Raw genomic sequence first — 18,040 nt, forward strand, 5'->3', positions numbered from 1 at the left:
CTAGTGGGGGTAGCTCATACTAACAACCCTCCACTAAATTATTTCTCCAATGTGTCATCTAGATGCAAAGGTGGACACTATCCTCAGCATAAATAGAAGAGCAGATCACAAGTTCTGGCAGTTTCAACCAAGCCTAAAAGGCTTCGAAAGCAGGCTTTCCAATGAATTGTGTGTCCACCATGCAAAGATCAATATAGTAGAAGGCCTCATAAGAAGAAAACTTACCCTCAGGGGTTGAATATTTGAGCCCCAGAAACTGGGAAAGACCATTTGAAAAGGGAAAAGAAGGTAGAACATCCTATAAATGGATGAAATGTACACATCTTTTAAAGTTGTGATACAACCTTAATAATTAGGATGAGAAAGATAACTATTAGCTAATATTTGAATAATACTTCAAAGTTTATAAAGCACTGTCTTGATACCATTCTAATATATGGGAACTATCTAATCAACAATCATTTATTAAGTACCTGTCATATACAAGGCACTAAGGTTCTGGGGATACAGTATAGCTAAAAAATCCTAACTCTCAAAGAGATTACATTCTTTTAGGATATGGGGATACTACCTATTAATAAGTAAACAAATGCAAAACTTATACAAAGTGATTTAAAAGAGATAAACTACTAACTTTGGGGGAGAGGCAGAGAGAAGACAACCTTGTAACAGTGTTACCTTGTTGTTGTTGCTGTTGTTAGTCAAGACTAATCTGGATTTGTAAAGACTCACTTTAGGGAATGGAGAATTAATGAACATTTAAAATGAAAGATTCATTGCTCATATTGAATGGTCAATACACTAAACAAAAGAGTCACTGAATCCCAGAACTGGAAATCTCCTTAGAGATAATTCAATCCCCTCATTTTACAGACAAGGAAAATTAAGGCCCAGCTAGGGGAAACAGTTCATCCAAGATCACATAATCTAATAGTTCAGGTAGGAACTGAATTTAGATATCCTAATCATCCGTACATGTTGAATTACCTCTTTTAGATTTCAATGCACAAAGCTTTCTTACACCACATGAAAAGTACACTTTCACATTTGCTGGACAGCTCCTTATTAAGACAAGCACAAAATTCAGACCAGTGATTGTCCTTAGCTTGCCCTTTGCTAGTTATTTTTTTCTATTTTGGGCGAATCATTTCTTCTCTCTGAGGCTCACTTTTCTCTCCTATTAAATCATGATAACAATACTTTCACTACCTACTGAAGGTTGAAGAGATAAGGTTGATGTAAAAAAAACAGAATATAGATATTTTAGCAAATATTGTTATTCATATTATCCAGAATTGTGCAAAGACATTAATTAATTATCATATATTTTAGTAGAAGGACAAACCAGGACCATCAGTAATGAAATAACTAAGTTTCAAAATATATTAAAAGTCTTTCCTTAGGAATGAATTATCTCTTTCAAAAATCACCCCCAGAATTTAGGTCCTTTACCTTTTCATTCTCCAGGTCTATCATTTTCTGTGTTAGTGCTGCTTCTGTTCCCTCAATTTGTTTCAACCACTGGAAAGCACCAGGAAAAAATAAAAGGGATATATCAAGATGAAGAGAGGCAACAATGGGATACAGCCAAATGCAGTTAAATGTGTATAACAGTAATTGGTCTGAAGAAGATCCAACAGAAGAAAAACCCTTATGAACATCAACTGAATTTGAAGGTATCCAATCATATTATAGTTTATAAACAGGAGCCCAATTTTGTCTTCCACAATTGTTTATAAGTAAAAAGTATAACAGGCTCAATAAATATTTGCTGATTGATCACATTCTTCTCTTATACACAAGCACTTATATTCTTAGGATAGTAGCATTGGAAGGAATCTTAAAATATGGAACATAAAATGATAGAGTTGACATAGAATATTCATACAAGAAATATTTTTTAAATAACCTTAAAAATCAACACTTTCATTTTGTAAATGAGGAAAACGGAACCAAATGATGTCATATGACATGCTCAAAGCCATACAAGTTAATAGCAGAATGTTTTCCAACAGTAAATTTCTGTGTGTGCAAAAAGAATGTAAAGAAAGAGCAACATACTATTCTTGGTGGATTCCAAACTCAGTATGAGTCAGTACTATGATGTGGTAGCAAAATAAGCTAAAGTGGCTTAATTAAGAAAGGCATGGCAGCATTTAATAAGCATTTATTAAGTATCTACTGTGTGCCTGGCACTGCCAAGCACTGGCAATAGAAAGAAAGGCAAACAATAGTCCCTGATCTCAAGGAGTTCACACTGTAATGGGGAGAGTCAACATGGAAACAACTATGAATAAAAAATACAAGATAAGATGGATAAATCAACAGAAGGAAGCATTAAGGGAGATCAGAAAACACTTATAAAATTGGAGTTTTAGCTTGGACTTGAAGGAAGTAGGGAAACCAAGAGATAGACATGAGGAAGAAGAGAATTCCAGGAATGGGGGGGTCAGATAGAGAAATTGGCAGAGGTTGTATATAGTGGGAAGAACAGCAAGCATGCTTGTGTCCCTGTATCACAGTGTACATTGGAGTATAGAATAAGAAAACTCAGATGGTGGAATGGGGCCATGTTATGAAGGACTTTGAAAATAGAGGATTTTACATTTAATCCCGGAGGTGATAGGGAGCCACTGGAGTTTAATGAATGGAGATCAGGTGTAGAAATGATGTGTTCTGATCTTTGCTTTGGGAAGTTTGATTTGACAGCCAAATGGAGGAATAACTAGAGTGGGGAAAGACTTGAGGCAGGAGACCAACCAGAAAGCTCCTGAAATAGTACAGGCATTAGCTGATCAAACTGTTCCAGGATGTTCCATCTCAGATGAAAGAAGGGAATATATATAAGAGAGATGTTACTAAGTTAAAAGTAATAGGACGTGACAAAAAATTGGATAGGGGGAATGAGAGGGGGAGGAGTTAAGGATTACAACACCCAGGTTGTAAGCCCAAGGATAGTGGTACTATCAAAGGTATTACAGAAATTCTGAAGAGGGAAAGGTTAAAAGAGAAAGATTATGAGTTCAGTTGAGTTTCAGATGCATATGGAAAATCTAATTTGAGGTGTCTAAAAGGTCATTTAAAATAAGAAACTGGAGGTCAAGAAACAGGATGGAGCTGGATAAGTAGATGTGAAAATCATTAGCATAGAGATAAATTTAATTCACAAAAAACTGATGGAATAAATACATGAAATAGCAAAGATGAGAATTCTCAAAGCGTGGTCCTAGGACCGTGCTAGTTCCCAAGACTTTCATGGTGTCTGCAAAGTCAGAAATATTTTGTTCATCATTATCATAGTGTTTTAATATTTTAATATGAAATATATTAATAGATATACCTGATAGGAACAAAAGCTCTTTGGGGGATGTTCAATAATTTAAGTATAATAGGATTTTGAAACCACAAAATTTGAGAATAATATAAAAGAAAAGAGGAGGGCCCAGGACTGATCCTTGAGGGACATCCACTGAACATGATGAAGGCAATGGTACTGCTGTCTATGCTGAATATGGTTTAGACTATATCCAGAGAACATTTTTTTGTCATTCTGGGTGCCACATTTTGTTTTTTAAAATATTTTAAATACATGTAAAATAGTTTTCAACATTTGTTTTTTATAAGATTTTGATTTCCAAATTTGTCTCTCTTCCCTCTTCTCCCTTTTCCCCAAGACAGCAAGCAATCTGATACAGGTTATACATGTGCAGTCATGTTAAATATATTTCTTCATCAGTCGTATTGTAAAAGAAAAATCAGAACAAAAGGGGAAAACCATGAGAAAGAAAACAAGTGAAGATAGTATCCTTCAACCTGCATTCAGACTCCATAGTTCTTTCTCTGGATGTGGAGAGCATTTTCCCTCATAAAGTCTTTTGGAATTGTCTTGGATCATTGTATTGATGAGAAGAGCTAAGTCATTCATGGTTGATCAGCATACAATATTGCTGTTACTCTGTACAATGTTCTCCTGGTTTTGCTCACTTCTGGCTACCACATTTTAGAGAAGAGATTTTCAAACTGGATCATGTACAGAGGACAATTGAAGACCATGTCATAAGGAATGATTGAATAACCTGGTGCTACTTAGCTTTAAGAATATAAGACTTTAAGGAGACATGATAGCTTTCTCTAAGTATTCAAAGGGTTGCCATGTATAAGAATGGGTAAGCTTGTTCTGTTTAGCCCCAAAGTGAAGAATTATGAACAATGGGTACATGTTGCAAAGAGAGGCAAACTTTGGCAACATGTAAGGCTAATCACTTGTAAGAAATATTGTAGAGGGAATTTCTGTTCAAGTAATAGGTGGGGTATGCTGGTGAATGTTTAAAAACCTCTGTTAAAGTGTATGGCACACTTTTAAGTTGAATCTACATGATTAACATTTATTCCATCACTTTCTTAAGTCTAGAACTCAACAAATCAGTAAATCAAGTCCTGATTTATAGAGCTTTCCAATTTTAGAGGTGTAAATTGAATAATTGGTTCTTTCAAGCAGGATCCAGCACAGCCCCGGGTATTGGTGGACTCAACAACTTCTAAAATCTCTTCTAGCCTCCATTACTCAATTAGAGATGCCCCAAAGTAGAATAGGTTCCCTAAAGACATAGCAAATTGCCATCACTGGAGAGCTTCAAGTGGAAGATGGATGATGACTTGTCAGGAATGTTGTAGAGGAGATTTCTCTTCAGGTATAACTTGTCCTGGATGTTTGCTGAGGACAAATAAAAACAGATAATGGAAAGCTAGTGTGATCCCATTAGAATATCGTCTAAAGCCCCAAATGAGCTAAAATTGGTGTTTAGTGCTTCAATGGTGGCAGAGGGGTGAAAGGAGAGTTAGGGCTAGTGTATAGGATGGATGAGATGATGAAAGATAATAGAAAGAAGGCAAAAACATGCAGTTTCTTTTTTTCCTTGTTTCCTCTGCCAAGGTATTATGAAGTATCTATTAAGAGGCACTGTTCTAGTTGCTGAAGGTGTAAAGGCAGAAACGGGCAAATAGTCCCTGTACTGATGGAACTTCTACCCTAACAGGGGATACAACATGCAAACAGGTAAGTAAATACAATATAATATAAAAAGAACGCACTAACAACAATGGAGATCGGGTAAAGCTTTACATGAGGCAAAGTGTGTGGCCACTGAGCAGTCTTGAAAAAAATGAAGGATAATAATTGTTGTTGATGATGATTTATAACACTTAAAGTTTTTCAAAGCACTTTATGAATATTATCCCATTTTATCTCCATAATCCTAGGAGGTAGGTGCTATTCTTATCTCCAGTTTGTAGATGAGGAAACAAGCAGACAGAGGTGAAATGGCTTTCCCAGGGTCACACAACTGGTAAGTATCTGAGTCTGCACTCAAATTCAAGTCTTCCTGATTGTTCAATGCTCCATACACTACGCCACCTAGCTTCTCTTAAGAGGCAAAGGTGAGGAAGGCAGGCATTACAGAAGTGGGGGGTGCATATAGAATTACAGAAATGGGCACTGACATGATGAGCTAAGAGGACAGCAAGTATGCCTGTTTGGCTGGTACATACAGACTTAAGTACAGATATAATATGACAGAGATTTGGAAAGGTAGGTGTGGCCAAGTCAGGAAGGGCTTTAAATGCCAAGCTCAGATTCTGTAGTGTATCTGAGAAGCAAGAAAATTCTTATATATAAGAGTGCCAGATTGGTAGCAGTGGACAAAGCTCTCGTTCTATGGACATTGCCCTCAAGAGTCTAGTGTCAACTTCATGCCATGATCAGGCTTTAAAGGAAACTTTTAGCAAAGAACTTTTAAATACATGAAGAGAAAAATCATATTCTGAGATGCAATGTATTTAGGGCAAGTGACTGGCTACTTTTCCATTTGGCATTTTTATGCCCAGCAGTAGGTAAGTAGACTGAAATTGCTTTTGTATGTTCTAAACCAATAGGAGATAAAAATATCAGTCCACCAATCTAATTTAATGAAACATAATATATTTATAACTGTTTATATATGTTTATAATAATGTTTATAACTGCTCTCTGGACTCTCAAAAACTATCGACATTATCCAGCACAGGATGATCTTACTCACTTAAACTGAATATGACCTTGGCTATGGCTAGATACTTGTAGGGGGAAAGTGTGTTCTAATAGTTTGTACACATACACCCCTTGTTTGGCTGGGAGATGACCAAAGCTCAATACAGTCAATGGGTGAGTATCACAAGAAAATTTGATATGTTAAATAGCATTTTAAGGTTTCCAAAGCATTTCATGTAAATTGCATCCTCATCATAAATAGGTAAATAGGAAGTGAAAAGATAATTTTCCCATTTTTCAGGTAAGGAAACTGAAGTCCTGAGCAGTTACGTGACTTTTCCAATGATGTCCAGTTGGTAAGTGGAAGAACTGATACTCAGATCAGGAGGACTTCTTACATCAAACCCAGACGTAGGGATGTCAAAGGAAAAACTTTAGATTTGAAGTCAGGAAACCAACATTTGATCATAAAGGTCTTCATAAAATATAAAGTGCTATGTAAATTGACTATTATCATCATCATTGTCACCCTGACTTCTACTACCTTACAATTTGTTTGACTTTGCTATGTCAATTCACATTTCTGTAGGCTTGAAATTAGGGTAACAATACTTTTCTGCCTGTTTTAGAGGGCTTTTGTGAGGGAAATGCTTTGTAAGCCTAAAAGCCATATAACAGTGAATTATTATCAACATTACAATTTTGTGGCTGCCTCCCTTGTAATTACATGGAATGGCAGTATGAGGCAGACCAAAGTCACCAAGGGTAGAAGACAGTCTAGGAGGAGCCAGTCTATGGCCTTGTTATTTTAAAACCACTTTTTGTATGTTTCAGCAAGAATGAGTCCATGGATGTCTTTGGAAAGACAGTAAGTCAAGAACTTATTAAACATTAGGTAAAGGGGAGTCAACCTTTAGCTATTCCAGCTTCAATTGTTTAATGTAGAGTCCTTGAAATTTTTTAAAAAATATTTTGAGCACTGTCATTTCAATGAAATTTATTTGCTTTGTAATACTATATATTTTGCTTTATGCATTAAAAACCTCATTCTGGGGCAGCTAGGTGGTGCAGTGGGTAGGGCACTGGCCTTGGAGTCAAGAGGACCTGAGTTCAAATCTGACCTCAGTCACTTGACACTTACTTAAGCTGTGTGACCCTGGGCAAGTCACTTAACCCCAATTGCCTCACCCAAAAAAGCCAATACCCAAAAAACAAACAAAGAAAAAAAAAACCTTCATTCTGAGAAGGGGTCCATTGGCTTCATCAAACTGCCAAAACAATCCATGACACAAAAACATTTATTTACCCCTAGCTTAGAAGATCAATTATTTCATTGGTTGTGGGTGTTCACTACACTTTTACAATCCATGAACTCTACCACAATATAATTATCACCAAAAAATATAAGACCTACAGCTGGAGAAAAACATATTATCACCTTGTCCAACTACCTCTTTTTCAGAAGATTCTGAGACCCAGAGAAAATTGGTATGTACAAATTCATATAGCCTTTAAGCAGCAGGCAGAATTTGAACTCAAGTTCTCTGTCACCAAATCCAGTACATTTTCAACAATACCCTACTATCTTTTGCTGGTGGCCCATTTTCTGGGGAGGAACCTTTTTACACTTAGCTATGTTCGTCCTAGGATAAGCAAAATCAGTTATGTGACACATCTTCTACCCATCTTCTTCCCAGCTTTATTGACATAGGCTTCAGGAGCCCAGGATCACCTCCACAGTCCAGTGAGGCATCAGAGGAAGGCTTTAGGGATGGCAGTGCCTCACATATCTCTCACACTATTATGCTTTCTCAACAAAACTTTTAAAAATTTAATTAATGTCACTCCTCTCCTAGTAGTGACTTCAGACCCTCATTATTAAAACAAGATGAAGCTGCTTTAAATCATGTATTTGCCAACAGTATTTTCTGAAATATTTCCCAAAGAAAATAAAAGAAAGCAAAAAAAAGCATTTTTTCAAGAGTCATTCATTGCTTTGTACAAATAAAGAAAATCAATCAACAATCATTTATTAAGCCCACACTAGGCACCAGGCATTGTGTTAGAGGATGGGATAGGAAAGTAGAAATGAAATAATCCTTCCCTCATAGTGAACACATGCTATGCTACTCATTAAAAGTTATTCACATTGACAAATTGTTAAGAACTATAATTGCTCATAAATTTACAGTTTACAAAATAATTTCCTTATAACACCCATTGAGGGCAGTAATTAAAGTATTATTATCATCACATAGTCTTTCAACATAATTGAAAGCAATAAGACAAGTCATTATTCAAAAGAGAGAAGTAATAAGGTTCTATAATTTAACATTTACATAAATGTTTTGTTACTGTATGGATTTCTCCATATGTGACATAATTAAACCTGTATTTTCCTTACTAAAATAAGGTTTATAGGAAGACATGGACATGTGACACAAAGGATGGGCAGGTTGAAATGGGTTGTGATGAGCATCACTGGCAGGGTTCATGACATCGGTGAGATCCTGAACCTAGATCAGTATTTCCATATTATGGCAAATTATATGGAGTAGCAATATATAGACATTCATAAAATGTATAGATGATACCTTTTGAAAGAATAGTTATATTTTAATTCAATTCAGCAACCATTTATTTAGCATCTACTATGTGCAAGGTACTAACACGGTTTAACATAGTTTCCATTTTTCAGATAACTCTAAATGCTCTGGAGAGAATCCTGTGATATTACAATCAGGGCCTGAAACAATATGGTTAGAAGCAGTATACCACTAAAGTCAAGAAAGAAAATGAGCACATGCACATGCCCATATAGATAGACCAAAAGCAGAAATACATGCTCCCAAAACAAACAAACAAAAAAAAACCCAACACAAACACAAACTCAATGTACAGTTCTTGTATGGTACTGTGAAAACTTGATGGATAGATGGACGAAAATTTGATTGAATTCTACCTTTTCACACAGAGAAAGGACAGTTCCAGCTTGGATTATTGCAACCTGTTCTTCATTTCTCAAATTCTAAAACACAAAAATGGGCAATCACATTTTACACTGGATTCCAGATCCATACGCACATAGTTATTGTCAGACAAGCACAAAAGGATCTCATCAGGCTGCATCATGAAGCATCTTTCTCTAAATATTTTGTTTGTTTATTTGTTTGTTGTTTATTTTTGGTTTTTTGCAGGGCAATGAGGGTTAAGTGATTTGCCCAGGGTCACACAACTAGTAAATGTCAAGTGTTCGAGGCTGGATTTGAACTCAGGTCCTCCTGAATCCAGGACCGGTGCTTTATCCAGTATGCCACCTAGCTGCCCCCTCTAAATATTTTTAAAAATCAAAAACTAATTTGGGGCAAATTGCTAAAATATTACTGTCCCAAAATTTAGAACACTTTACTTTGTACTTATCAAGACTTTTACTTAATGAAGCCTCTATCAGGCCAAATATGTGGATATATTAATATATATATACATATACATATACATATATATATATATATTTAAAAGTACAAAACAGTAAACATCTTATATGTCAGCAAACTGTCTAGTATATGATGGGACAGATAGTGAAGCACAGAAGTTCTACTCTATTCCTGGGTATTCAGTTTTGTCACTAGTTTTCCTATTTCTTTTAAAAACAAAAGGATGGTAAGGTTGAGGCCTATCCTGTACGTATTTAAGAATAAATATTGACATGGCATCCTATCTAGGAAAATGGCCATACAAAAGTCTTACATTGTATCTATTAAACTAGTACTAATAGGAAAATAAACCACAGCAGACATCCCATTTCAAAAAAGAATACAAAACCAAAAATGGATCATTCATAGTTACCCCATTATCTCCAAGGATATCTAATTTCTTCATAAGATCAGAAATATTCACATCCTAGAAAAGATTTCCAACATACATATTTTGTGAGCTACATAGTAATAAGTAAAACCAAGATATGAGCCATATTCTTGCACTTTTCAGTAGAACTCCCAATGGCAAAAAATAAAAGTCAATCAAGTTTTTATACATGCATAATACCGTAGGGATCCCTGCTTGTGGAAACTTGATATTCACTTTTTTCTCTCCAACATCCATCCCTTTTTATTACACATGACAACTTGGCTGTCCCAATTTTTGTTTGAATAGAGGACATGATGAAAAACTCACAAGATCATATATTAAGAGCTGAAAGGGAACTTCACAGTCATCTAGTACAACCCCACCTCATTTTACAAGTAAAAAATAATTGAGATGCAAAGAGGTGATCACATATAAGCAAAGAGAACTGAAGCCAAGTCCTCTGACTCTAAACCCAGTGTTCTTGGAAACAACATTGTACCATGTTACTTCTACCAAATGTAATTAATCATAATCTAAGAACAACCAATATTTCCCAGTTATTTCTTTTACCCCTTCAGACCTGAGATGTGGGTGTAGATGCCCCCTCCTCTCTACCAATGCAAACTAGCAATTGATAGATTTATAGATTTGCCTGGGGGCACTGAGAAGGTTACAGGACTTCCCCAGGATCACACAGCCAGTATGTGTCAAAAGCATAATTTAAACCCATGTTGTCCAGACTCTGAGGCTAACCCTCTATCCACTACACCATGTTACCTCTCTACCCAGTGAATATATAGGGGAAAAACATAGTATTTTAATAAATTTCCTCTAAGATATATGGAGACACCCAGTTGTATCTCTCTTTTTTAATGAAATGCTATCATTCTGTCTATTCAGAGACTAGGAATGAATAGTCAGTCCTATTCTTAGGAAAAATTTAGCATCAAATAGCTGGGGACAAAGGTGTTCACTTGATATAATATGAGGAAAAAAGAAACATCCATGGTTACTGAGACTTTACTTACAAAGTTGGGCAACCAGGAATAATGTGGATATTATGCCACTAGCCCACCCAGATTGAATTGGCATCGAAAAAGTTCATAAGATTTATATTTGGAAAACACCTTAGAAACCATCAATTCCAAATCCCCCACTTTACACAGATGAGGCAGATGAGGCCCAGAGAGTTTGAGACTTGTCTAAGCACACACAGCTTATAAGTATCAAAGACTGGTTCTCTAACTCTAAATCCACTGCTCTTTTTACTGTCCCAACTAGTTGGATTATAAAAGTGAGAGGCACAAGTATATATAGGGGTAAAATGACACAAATAACTTCAAATGAAATCCATAGGGACTATTATGGGATCATAGGCCTACAGAATATTCTCTTCCTGAGATCCTGAAAATATTGTAGTGATTCCAGTATATATGTCCTTCAGATGTTACTAAGTCAGCTAAGTACATTCTGATCACATGGGTACCCATATTATAAAGGAAGCACATGATAATGATAATAACAATAACAATAGCTAGCATTATATATCGCTTGAAGGAATACAAAGCACTTTACATTTGTTATTTCATTTGATCCTCACAATAACTCTCTGAGGTAGGTGATGAAAATAACACCATTTTGCAGATGAGGAAATTGAGGGAAAAAAAGATTAAGTGGTTTGCCCAGGGTCATAGAGTTAGTAAGTGCCTGAGGCAGGATTTGAACTCAGAGCTTCTTGATTGTACATCTTATGCTTTATCCATTGTGCCAACTAACTACCTGTAAAATATAATTATATTATCCACTTATTTCAACTTGTTATTCTTTAGCAGGTAAATTTCTATTTAAGTAACCAGAAGCATTTTCAATAAAGGCAACCTACTATGTATAAATATAGCAGTAACAAAGCCTATTTCTTGATCACTGTTATGGTTTACCAAACACTCCCCTCACAGCAATCCAATGAAGTAGGTAGTATAAATACTATTAGTCCCATTTTACAGATAGTTTAATCAAGGTGAACAAAGAAGGCCAAGAGACCTGGCTGGGCTCACATAGCAGCCTAAATCTAACTGTGAATGAACCTCAGGTTTTCTGACTCTACTCCTTTCCCTAAGCCCTTCTTGCTCTCATGTGTACCAAAGGCTTTCATATGTTTCACAGGACATAGACCTTGCAGGGCTAACCTTCTTTGTCGTGGTATAAACAAAAACTATAGGCGTGGAGGAATGGAAAGTCACAGTTGGGATCTCTAATTGTACCTTTCTTTTCCCAGAAAGGAAACTCAGAAGATTTAGAGCAGGAAGGAGTTGGTCATTATCTAGTCTAATCCTTTAATGATCAAGGCCTAGAGAGGAAAAGTGACTTAACTGCAGATTATATAGAGAAAAGTGAGGGAGATGAGATTTGAATGCAGCACCTCTGGTTCTTTTTGCTATATTCCAAAATATGATATAAGTACTATGAATTTTCCTATAAGAATATTCCTATGATTATTGACTCTCCCCATTCTCCACAGTGGAACTCAACATTTGAACCAATCTCATTGCCATCAAGCCATCAGGACCCAAGAAAGGTGAATCTACCTTTATTCCTTCTTGGTGACAGAACAGTTGAAGGGCACTTCCGTTGTTTTCCGGGAAGGTGGTTATGTGAAGATTAAATGCCGGCGACCTTCGTTCTCTCTCCTGGGAAAAAGATTTTGTTTAAAAACAACTTTATTTGATTATGGATTGTTTTCCATTTTTTTTGACATTCATTCAAGATAAAAGCCATGAATTCTAGTTGGTGAAGGGCTTACTAAAAGCAAACACATTAATACTGTCATATCCTTGCCCCTCAAAAACCATGGTGTTTTCATGCCTCTCCAATCCATTAAATGTTCTTTTGAAAATTTATTCACCTTTCAAGTGCTTCCAGTTTCACCCATTTAACTAGGAAGGAATAGTATGCATAGTATTAAACATTGCTCATTGACACTTTAAAATTTGTTGAGTTATATTATTTTTACTGTAAGTCCTTATGATCAAGGACTGTCTTATTTATTTTTGTACCACTTCCAGTGCCTGGTTTATTGCTCAGTACACAGCGGGTGCTGAATAAATGGTTGATGAATGAATGGATGGATGATGAAAACATCAGGAACTGTTAAGAAATTCAATTTCAATAAATATTTCCACTAACATTTTCAACCACACTGCCACAAATAAATGTTGCTAACAGTACACTAAATGCATAACCACCTTTTTGTAAGTTTGAAAATTCATAACCTATTCTCCAAGAAGTGTTTTTCAATCCTACATACAAGTGGTAGAAGGTTAAAAACCAAAAACAAGCAAACAAAAGGCAGGATCAGATTTAAGCATGAGTTATGAAGGTTAAATTATGCTATCTGATCCCCTCGGGGAAAATACTTGGCACTTTGTATGATTGTATTTTTTATCACCATCCTAGATGGATCTGATGAACATCATGTTGAGGTCAGCATCAACAGAGACAAGTTCTTAAAACAGTTTTGAAAACAAGTATTGGTTAATATAAGACTAATATTCTAATGTTAGAATTATTGTTTTTGTCCTCTCCATTTGAATTGAGCCAAGAAATCAGTGGAACTCTTCAGAAATCTGCCAAATGAACAAATTTATCCAGAACAAATCATACATTTGGAGGTCAACCAGCAATAGTTTGAAAGGAAGCATCATCATTTCATTTTATAGAAGCCAAAAATGGACTAATCTGAATTTGAACATCTAATTGAGGGAGGGGAGGAATGGCCCTGTTACCATAAAGAACAAAGATTTTTGACTGTTCCATTCTCATCTGACATCCCACTGAAATGATCAACTATAGAGAAAAATAGCATGACAAAAGAATGAACACATTTTGTACAGACAAATTTAAGAAAGAATTGGCCTGGTTTCAAAAACTTTTAAAAGACAGTAGGGAAAGATAAAAACCTGGATATGGGTAGATTTAACAATCAGAGTTATCTAGGTATATTTTTTAAACTTGGGAAATAATCTCCAAACAAAGGAGGTACCTTTTGAAGAACATGCCCTTAGCTATCACAGAAGTAGTATTATCCTGTTTTTCTTTTCAATGGAGGTTTTCTTAATTCAATTAAGTGCATAATTTAATCTGTGTCCAAAGTAGCCAAGTGACACCTTAAAATTTAATACTCAACAATAAGATTGGGACACATTCCATGACAGCAGAAAATAAAAGATGATAAAGGATGGAAAAAACATAATCATGACAAGAATCAAGACTATAGAGTGGAAGCAGGAAGAATGATAAGATAGTATCCATTGATGTAGTGGACAATAGATAAAAGGAAGGATTTGATTGAAATATGTTAGAGAAGAATCTATGGGACAGCATCACTATGAGTATTTTAGAAAATACGAGAACATATATAGAGATGGCACGAGAGATGATAATGATGTTTTCAGAGAGAAAGAAGGCATCATTCCGGCTAATTTACATGTGCATCAATGAAAGCTGGTGAATATGAATGTGCCAATGTACCACAAAGTAACACAGCCTGAGGGAACATCCAAATATAATTCAACGGAAAAGGCACTTATTGCACTGGATAAAATGAACATTGTTTCTCAAGGCTGTTGGAAAAGTCTAGGAGAAACATGGCTTCCATGCTTGAGTACTCTGCACATTGCATCCCTCTCCACTTGTATGAGCACATTATAGCTTTAGGTGTAACTGACAGTTTTAGATCCACCAAGGTCTCTATTCACTTGACTAAAGCAGCAGCAATTTGGAAGAGCTACTGTGCAAAATCAGCCCTTTTAAATGCATCTCTACTTACCTTTCATTAGTGAAGACAAATATAAAACTGGCTGTACTTGACATTAGACACAGTACAGATTCAGGTGCTGGCTGGTGTCATAGCCTAACACTGCAAAATGTGATATTCGCTGCATGCAAGATCACTTCCAAAAGTGTGTTATTAATTGGAAAAGTGCTACTCTCCACGTCTGTAGTTTGCATACCACGTGATCATACATGCAGGAAAGGAGTAGTTATGGAAATGAAACACAAATAAAAAAGGCAAAATATTGCAAAAACAAATTATTTTATTAAGTGCAAAACAAGCTATACGCAATAAATAGATTAGCTCTTTTACATCCTCGGATACTTCTATGAGCATTCTCTCCAAAACATATTTAAGGCAGTGAAATTATTCTGAACATACAGAGGAAAGAAAAAAAAGTATAATATTTCCCCTTTACACATGCTTTAGACAGCAGAGAACTTTACATGAATTTCAGTTTGGGTTCAAACAGAATTTCTGCTCCGTTTGAGAGTTTACAACAGATAGAATCTCTTACTTCCAGTTCTAGTACTCTGAATTCTAACAGCTCATTCTGGTCTTTTGCATCCTGCATCTCATTCTTCAGCTGACTCGCCTCCATTTCCATCCTGTAAATCTGAAGGAAAACACGAAACATTAGTCTTAATGAGCATCACAATCATTAAAGGCCACTGAACATTTTCTCCCTTGAGATACAAGGAATCCCAGGGTAATAATAATTGCTGATAAAATGGGCCCAGGCCACAGATGTAAAGCATTAGCTAGTTCACGATGATTAATTAGTAAAGCCTAAAACTGAAAGGGATCCCCCCATAGTTCTTAGTAGGGTATCTTCTAAATTATACACTCAAAAAGCTAAAATTACTGAATTCCTTTGAGATTTCCCTCTTTCTGCTTAAAATTTATGATCCTATAATCTAAAATTTAAAAGATAAACACACTACTGTTTGTTCATTATCCAGACTTGCCTAAGCATATTGAGACTCATCAACAGAGGATTAGACATTAGGTGATGACTTTGGGGAGGGGGAGGAGGGGCTGACTATTCAAAAGTGCTATCTACTTAAGGCCCAGAGCATCTAAGAACTGTAGCAGCAGCAGGAACATAAGAAAAATGCAGCCACAGTTCTTGTGAAGTACTAAAAGAGATATGTATACACACACAAACAGGAAGATTTGTTGTTAATCCTTCATCTTCAATGAAAAGTGCCATTTAAAAAAAAAAACTTATTAAGTTCCTACATCACATTTCTTTTGTATCCTTTAAGTAATTATTGTCATGTTAATTATAGCTCGTTGTGAGAAAATAATGAGATTTGGCAGACACCCCACCTGAAGATTGATTTGGAATTGATTGAATTGGGTGAGATTGAGAGACTGACTGAGAACCTACTTAAGGTTGATTAAATTGAGACCACAACTGGCTGGCCCTGAGTGGGGTGTTCTTCTCAAAGGCTGTGGACTAAGGCATCAACAGGAGAACATCCTCAACCAATCAGCTTGAAGGGCCTCCTCTTCCAGAGAGGGAGACAAGAAGTAGGAAGGTGAGGATGGCTCCTTTTTGGTTCAGGAACAAGCTCGTGGTGGCAGAAGAAGGAGGAGAGTAGACAGGTTTCCTAAATTTCAGAACTTCACATGTTCCTTCTTGAATAGGTAGGTGAAGGCGGCTTTCTCTATCTCTCTTTGCTAATCACTAATATACTTTAATAAATGTTTAAAAACCTAAATTGTTGCTAAATTTATCAATAAATTTTAGCTAGTTTCCCCCCAAAAAACTGGGGGGGGCAGGTAAGGACACATATTAGATTTTAAACATCATATCATAAAAGTATCCTAGTTTCTTTATGAGCTAAAACTACACTCTGTAAGAAGTTGTAATGCCATCTTATTTAATATGTGGCCCAAAGATTGAAGCCTTCATTTCCAAGGTCTGACTGACTACCTAATAGTAAATTATGATCTATAGAAAGCCCATACTTCTTTAAGGACATTATTGATCTGGATTAAATGGAATTCCTATCACCTAAAATGTTAATATATCATCACAGTTCTCACTTCCTGGATTTCCTGAGAAAGTGAAGTTTACCATTCACAGAAAATTATTCTTCTCTCAATTTAAAGGAGGAACAAAATAAATTTTCAGATGAGTTAATTGCCATGTGTTTAAATCACTAAGTTGCTGATATATATCCCAATGTGTATATTTATATATAGATGCATGTGTATATATGTCTGTATATATTTATATATACATATCTAGATCTAGATCTGTATCTAGATCTATAGATATAGATCTAGATACAGATACAGATATATAGACATAAACATAGACATAGACATAGATATAGATATCCCAGTGTATTTTTCTATTCCTCTGGCTAGAGATGACACTTTCATTGATCAGCAACTTAGCCCATATCTAAGACTAAGATGACATCTGCTCTCAGCCTTTGTTGAAGAGAACTGGGATGTACAAGAAATTAGAAGAAAAGAAGCAAGACATACCCCTGTTAGGAAATCTCTTTATTTAAAGCCTTGAAGTTATTACCCTGAGTTATTGAGGCTTATATAGTAAAAAAATTGGATTTGGATTCAGAGGATTTTGGTTGGAATACTGCATCAGTCACTTAACTATCTGTGTATAATCCTGATCATCAGTTCTTTCTTAGTCTAGGTTTCCTCACATGGAGAATGACAGAGTTGAACTACAGATTTTAAGGCACTCCACATCTATCTCTAAATCCAATCTCTTGTTGGCCTTTATTTTAATTCTACTTCCACTGGTATCATAGACCCACAGAACCTCAGAGGCTCATGAAACAACATGTATCTAAACAAAAATTCCTTGGACATCATCCCTCAACAGTGGTCATGCAGTGCATCAGTCTGAACCTTGATCACCTTCAGTAAATGACTATCAGTTATTGAAGACCTTCAGTCATGGGGAGTTCACTTTCTCCCAAGCCAGTACTGTCCAGTTTGGGACACCTCAAATTGTTAGGAAACTTGTCCTTACTTCAAACCTAAGTCTTCCTTTCTATAAATTTCACTCATAGAATCTAGTTTGTTCTCTGGGTAGCACTTAGCATGGTGCCTGTTCCATAGATGTTTAGTAAATGTGAGTTGACTGATAGTAGAAATAGCAACAATTTGCCAAGAACAAAAAGCGAGCAAAGCAGACTGGGGATCTTTAGAAAGGAAGACAGACAATAAGTGGATAAGCCTGTAGAATTTATATCAAGAAAGGACCATCCAGGTCACCTATCTCAATCTATTATTTTACAAATGAGTAAACGGAGGCCTAGGGAGAAGAAATGACTTGCCCAATGAAAGTAAGG

At 35.9% G+C, this 18,040-nt stretch overlaps 1 protein-coding gene across 7 annotated transcripts in view; it reads right to left on the reverse strand.

The window, feature by feature from the left end:
* The window catches only part of JAKMIP1 (janus kinase and microtubule interacting protein 1), a 249,332-nt gene that overhangs the window by 41,246 nt on the left and 190,046 nt on the right, over positions 1-18,040 (reverse strand). For 5 of the 7 annotated variants that reach the window (XM_043969801.1, XM_043969798.1, XM_043969799.1 and 2 more), the window contains 5 exons: positions 15,220-15,318; positions 12,457-12,558; positions 9,872-9,925; positions 8,988-9,053; positions 1,453-1,521 (listed from right to left, as the gene is read on the reverse strand). In XM_043969801.1, coding sequence (XP_043825736.1) covers positions 1,453-1,521; positions 8,988-9,053; positions 9,872-9,925; positions 12,457-12,558; positions 15,220-15,318 — 390 coding nt within the window. Of the gene's footprint in view, positions 1-1,452; positions 1,522-8,987; positions 9,054-9,871; positions 9,926-12,456; positions 12,559-14,944; positions 15,319-18,040 lie in introns of those variants that run through there. The other 2 variants (XM_043969803.1, XM_043969804.1) reach the window with 2 other exon arrangements.

The sequence above is a fragment of the Dromiciops gliroides genome, chromosome 6 (assembly GCF_019393635.1).
Source record: "Dromiciops gliroides isolate mDroGli1 chromosome 6, mDroGli1.pri, whole genome shotgun sequence".
Classification (NCBI taxonomy): domain Eukaryota; kingdom Metazoa; phylum Chordata; class Mammalia; order Microbiotheria; family Microbiotheriidae; genus Dromiciops; species Dromiciops gliroides.